Source organism: Cydia amplana, chromosome 1 (assembly GCF_948474715.1).
Source record: "Cydia amplana chromosome 1, ilCydAmpl1.1, whole genome shotgun sequence".
In the NCBI taxonomy this organism is placed as follows: Eukaryota; Metazoa; Arthropoda; class Insecta; order Lepidoptera; family Tortricidae; genus Cydia; species Cydia amplana.
The window spans coordinates 21,687,527-21,693,534 of record NC_086069.1 but is presented as its reverse complement, the minus strand read 5'-3'; the positions used below and the strand labels follow the sequence as shown (position 1 = coordinate 21,693,534).

At 37.3% G+C, this 6,008-nt stretch overlaps 1 protein-coding gene across 2 annotated transcripts in view; it reads right to left on the bottom strand.

Annotated features, from left to right (window-relative positions):
* LOC134650475 (uncharacterized) overlaps window positions 1-5,570 on the bottom strand; it is a 51,375-nt gene extending 45,805 nt beyond the window's left edge. Inside the window, exons 1-6 of one of the 2 annotated variants that reach the window (XM_063505439.1) lie at window positions 5,388-5,570; window positions 4,985-5,167; window positions 4,051-4,183; window positions 3,362-3,522; window positions 2,640-2,744; window positions 1,998-2,128 (exon numbers count right to left, since the gene is read on the bottom strand). In XM_063505439.1, the coding sequence (XP_063361509.1) occupies window positions 2,003-2,128; window positions 2,640-2,744; window positions 3,362-3,522; window positions 4,051-4,183; window positions 4,985-5,167; window positions 5,388-5,408 (729 nt within the window). In that variant the 5' untranslated portion in view covers window positions 5,409-5,570 and the 3' untranslated portion in view covers window positions 1,998-2,002. Of the gene's footprint in view, window positions 1-1,916; window positions 2,129-2,639; window positions 2,745-3,361; window positions 3,523-4,050; window positions 4,184-4,984; window positions 5,168-5,387 lie in introns of those variants that run through there. The other variant, XM_063505432.1, reaches the window with a different exon arrangement.
* Between the last annotated feature and the right edge of the window lie 438 nt (window positions 5,571-6,008).

Below are 6,008 nucleotides of genomic sequence, written 5' to 3'. Positions count from 1 at the left end.
AGTTACTATTACATTACTCTTCATTTACTCAACGATTGACTATTTTACTTAGCCACAATGCAAAACATAATAATACATGATAATACTAACTTCAAAGATAAAATAAATATACTTACTCAAAATGCTTATCTAAACTACTGGCCTATCACAGTATATTCAGTATTTAGTTTAGGGGCCTAATTTAAACTTACGTTAACAAGCAAGCCCAACAAATTTTGTCATTTGTACACGATTTGTAATTAACATACTAGCACTTTATAAATAATATGTAAATCCGAACGTGAATTTGTCTTTTGGCGATGGACATACAGGATGGATTTTCTTTTTGGGTCAGTGAGGGCAGCTACCAGATCCCGTGCTGCTACGAGAAAACGGTCTAAGAAGACCTTCCCTCGATTTCAAATTAATGAAGATTGGCTTTTACAGATTTTGGAAAAAACATACAGGGTGCGAGAAAAAGGTCATTTTTGACAAACTTTTTTTTTGATGACAATCGATCCCATTCCTATTAAGGATCAAAAGCTTGTATGGAACCAAAAAAAAATTTCCGGCTAGAAAAGCCAGAAATCGAGGAAAACTTTTCCCTTACAATTTGTATGAAAATGAAAACTTTTATTTTTCACATGCTATTTTTGTATGCCAATCGATTCCATTCCTATCCAGTATCAATAGTTTCTTTGGGGTCAACTTACGGTAATGTACTAAAAAGCCACAAATTAAAGAAAACTTTTTCCATACATTTACTATGGAGAAAACGTGAAATTTAATTCACATTTTTCTATCTGGCCAATCAGTCCTGTTACATTTAAGGATCATAATACTGTATGAAGACATTGCTGTAGGACTGATGGGCGAGATAGAAAATTGAGAATAACATTTCACATTTTCCCCATAGTAAATGTATGGAAAAAGTTTTAATTAATTTGTGGCTTTTTAGTACATTACCGTAAGTTGACCCCTAGGAAACTATTGATACTGGATAGGAATGGAATCGATTGGCATACAAAAACAGCATGTGAAACATAAAAGTTTTCATTTTCATACAAATTGTATGGGAAAAGTTTTCCTCGATTTGTGGCTTTTCTAGCCGGAAATTTTTTTTTGGTTCCATACAAGCTTTTGATCCTTAATAGGAATGGGATCGATTGTCATCAAAAAAAAAGTTTGTCTAAAATGACCTTTTTCTCGCACCCTGTGTTTTTTCCAAAATCTGTAAAAGCCAATCTTCATTAATTTGAAATCGAGGGAAGGTCTTCTTAGACCGTTTTCTCGTAGCAGCACGGGATCTGGTAGCTGCCATCACTGACCCAAAAAGAAAATCCACCCTGTATACTGCAACTGCAATTAAATCAAATGGCGCCATCTTAGCGCTGTCTAATAAAGCTGCCAGTAACACGAAATTAAATCTCTGTATGAATTCGATACGTCCTTTGGTTTTGAACGTCTTTCGTCTATTTGTAAAATTAAGTGAAACCACAGAAAACGAAACTAGTTACGTCGTACTCTGAATGTCTATGAACTCTGCTTAACGTCTATGATTTGAGATTGAACTGTCTATGATGAAAGAAATATTTATGTGACCATAAAAATAATCCACCCACTTAAAATGTCACAAAATACAGACAGGAAAACAACCCATACATATTCAGCGTCGTATTTTAAAGGCCTTGTTACACCTTTCTAAATTTAGTCATTGACAAGAGGGACGCCGCAATACGTGAGACACGATAAGAGATATATTCTATCGTTTCTCACGTATTGCGGCGTCCCTCTCGTCAGTTACTAAATTTAGGAAGGCGTAACGACCTCTTAAGATCCTACTTGTAGCGTGATGGCCTTATAGCTAAAAAACTGCAGTTACTAAAACAACCAATAGCGCCGTTCCATTATACCTATAAATACTACACGCACGCATATAGTTATTTGTCTGCGGCATGGACTAATTAAGTTATGACTAGAGTAGTAAATGGTGGCTCGGCGCACTACCTCACAAATACCTGTGCTACGTGGGCGAGGTGGAGTAGAACCTCTTCATGGTAGAGTCGATGTCGACGATGGACCCTCTGATGTCGTGCGTCGCGCCCGATATGTTCTCGAAGGTGGACGCTAGCCGCTCTAGAGCTCGGGCCTGTGGGTAACACATTCTGGTTAAAGTAGTTCACAGAGACAGAACAGACGTTGGAAATGCATTACAATTTTAAGATAGAAAATGCTTTTTCCATGCATCCTTCCTCCTAGTTCTAAACAAAATCAAAGGTAGGTATAGTTCTGTTATGCTACCTAATCTTAAGTGTTGGATTTTGCAATATTTTTGTACAAAAAAGAGACATTAATCTGGTCTTGATAGAATAATACTTAGTCAAATGGCTTAACCACTGGTTTTTCAACCAGGCTCACAGCTTAACGTGACTTCCGCTCGACCCATGCAAGAAAGCCGGGTCCACACAGAGCGAGCATACGCGCGAGGCAATTTCCTCGCGCACAAAACGGCCAGTGTAGACGTGACTCGCGCGCACCGCCTCGGCCGAGGCACGTCTACACTGGCCGTTTTGTGATGTTCGTTTTGCCTTTTTTGACTAATGATTTATTATCGTCTGCACACAAGAAAATCTCATCATGCAAAAGTATGAGGTTATCACCTGTATATGCGAGGATTCCGCTAACCGCTCCATGGCCTGCGAGTTGACTAGGGTGGCGTGCGCCATTTGCGACATCGCCGCAGCTTGGTCGCCCATCACTTTTACCTGGAAACAATAGTAAGTATAAAATTATTGTCTTAAAGAGGATATCATTACTGTTAACCCTTTCACAGCCAAAGACATCAACTGACTAGCGCGGCGATACTGCCTGATATCCATACATCTGGTATTTCGGTGCGGGAATGATTTCGTGTATTTTATAACTTTGTTTATTGTAAAATAATTACCAAACTATGAATTAAACGTAGGTAGTAAGGTCCAAATGTGCTTAGAAATGTTAAATTAGTATAGTTTTTAGTTTTTACCTGTTATTTGGCTAGTGTAAAACATTCCCGCACCGAAAACCCCGATGTATGCTGATATCCGATATCGATCTACGTGCATTCTGACAAGGTTCACGATGACGCGCCGCATACGATAGGTGTGGCGTTCAAAGGTTTCAATGTTATCTTAGGCATAATTTAAAAATAATACTAGCCCCTTGAACTTCACTTAAACCTTGGAATGCGTGAAGGACTCTGGTGGTCAAAGGTCTAGTGGCCCTAGCCAAACAGGGAGTATAAGAATAGGTACAAATAGCACCAGTGCATGGTCGCCTTTTGGTTTCATTTTGGCGCCTTCCCAGTATGGTTGGTGTGGTTATATGTTTTTTTTACACTTACTAATTTCTCCATGACCGCTACTTGGCGCTCCTCATAGTCCATCATAGGCTCCTCAAAGGCTAGGACTGGTTGAGACTCAATATGGTTTGGCTCCATACTGTCCTCATTGAAAAAGTTGTCATCTACAAAATGGGACTCCTGCTTCACTGAACTGCGGGACTCTGGAAGTAAGGATTTTGGGGTTTCAATTAGGTCAAGGGTAAAGAAACATACTGAAGTGTAAATATTATGCCTAACTTCCATGCATTGCCTTTAGAGTGATTTAACATTTTTAACATCAAAACCAATGCCACATGCCATGTGTAAGAATGGTCAATGTAAGCCTTCTGCTTTCAAAAAACGCTGATATTAGTTATCATGTACCAATAAGTTAATGTGTATGTGAGTATTTTATACAGCAGATAATGATGAAAATAATAGGAATATAATTATGTAATAACATTACATTATGATTTAAATATAATGTCATATTTAAATAAAAACACTGACATATTCAAGTTGAGTGTGGTCATGGTATGGTAAGTTGATAAATAGAATTTAAACAATTTTTATGACTAATTGTTACACTTAAAATTGATAATACTTCTTAATTGAAAGATCAACCGATCCCTTTCATAAGACAGTGAAGAAATATGACTGATGACTTTATGAGATGAGAAATCGCATAAGAAAATTTTTAATTTACTTACTAGTAGATTTATCTACATCACTTGCTAGAAACAAGTCCCATATCTTCTTCTCAATATTGGAACACAATCTGTTAGGATCACCTCCGCCTGAGATAACTTTATTCCTTACAGTAGATTTCTTGTCAGCCCAATACTGAAACATTTCAAGACAAACTTATAAATTTCAAATTCCATATTAAATGAGTCTAATTATTTTTATTTAAATTTGTACACTACAGGTTTTCTTTAGATTTGGGATTTTTTGTGTTATTTCTACTGAGAATCATGAGCCCTTTCAATTCTAACAGAAGAATAAGTGTTTCAAAAATTCCATACATTTTCTATTCATTCCATTCCATTACCGTCATAAGATTATGAGAAATGGTGGAAATGGTGGTGGTTTAAGGTAAAAATATTGAAATTATAAGTGAAAAAAACAGGCCAAGTGCGAGTAGGACTCGCGCACGGAGGGTTCCGCACCATCAACAAAAAAAAGAGCAAAACAAGCAAAAAAACGGTCACCCATCCAAGTACTGACCCCGCCCGACGTTGCTTAACTTCGGTCAAAAATCACGTTTGTTGTATGGGAGCCCCACTTAAATCTTTATTTTATTCTGTTTTTAGTATTTGTTGTTATAGCGGCAACAGAAATACATCATCTGTGAAAATTTCAACTGTCTAGCTATCACGGTTCGTGAGATACAGCCTGGTGACAGACGGACGGACGGACGGACGGACGGACGGACGGACGGACGGACGGACGGACGGACGGACGGACAGCGGAGTCTTAGTAATAGGGTCCCGTTTTTACCCTTTGGGTACGGAACCCTAACTAGTTATATTTTTACTAATTTACACAGGTATCGATATTCTCTTAGTATATTTGATATGGGAAAAGATAAGTAGTTTTACAAATTTTTCTTGACATTTGAGTTGTATCCATTTACTGACTTACTTTAATCCATGATTTCATAGGTCTTGTAGGTCCAGTTATGCCATTAACTATCCTAGTAAGCTGGAACCACAACTTCTTGCTCTCCTCCCGCCCTTCCAGTCCTCGCAATAGCCCAAGAGCCAGAGTTTGGTGTTTTTCCATGAAGTCCACAATTGCAACCACCTGCTCCAGGCTAGGTCGGGACTATAAAAATAATAACATAGATCACCAAAAAAAAAGCAATGTAGGTACATAACCGGTGTGCAGTTACTGGTCCAAATTGCCAAAACTACAGATTTAGATTAAAGTTCTATGTAAAGTTAAGTAGGTATAATAGGTTGAGAATATTGTTTGAAACTTTCAATTCTCACTTGAAAATAACTTGACTTCTCGCAATACAAGAGTGATGACTGATGATACTCACTGCTATAGAACGATCCGACATGACGGAATACAATATTAGAACCTGCCAAAAAAAGTATCACAGCAGTAATTTTATTCGACACTGATCCCACCAAGTTTTATTCACATTTCAAAAGTTAAACGACTATTGAAATTGAATTCGAGTATAATAAACTCCTACAAAAAGTCGATAGCCAGTGGACATGACGACAACCATTGGTTGGGGTTGAAGCATAAACTAAACAAATTGTATTTTTTTCCATATACAAACAATTTCACACGCACGTACACGTAATAATAATACGATTTATGTCTGACAGCAGTCAAATGAGTCAAATGCATTGATATAAAGTCTATTTTTTTATTCGGTAGACTGAAATGATAGTTAATAGTATGAACATGAAATGTCATTTCATACTATTAACTGTCATTTCAGTCTACCGAATAAAAAAATAGACTTTAGGATGATTGTGATTGATAATATGTGCAAAATCACATCCACATGTTATTTGTTGAAAGGTCTATAAAGCCCCACTGGTCCGATACTAGACCAAATCCCTGCGTGAAAGGTACGCTTTATAAGAAAATAAATTGTATGTGGTCTATGGTTTAGGGTTGCAACAAGATGAAATTTCCCTATAAA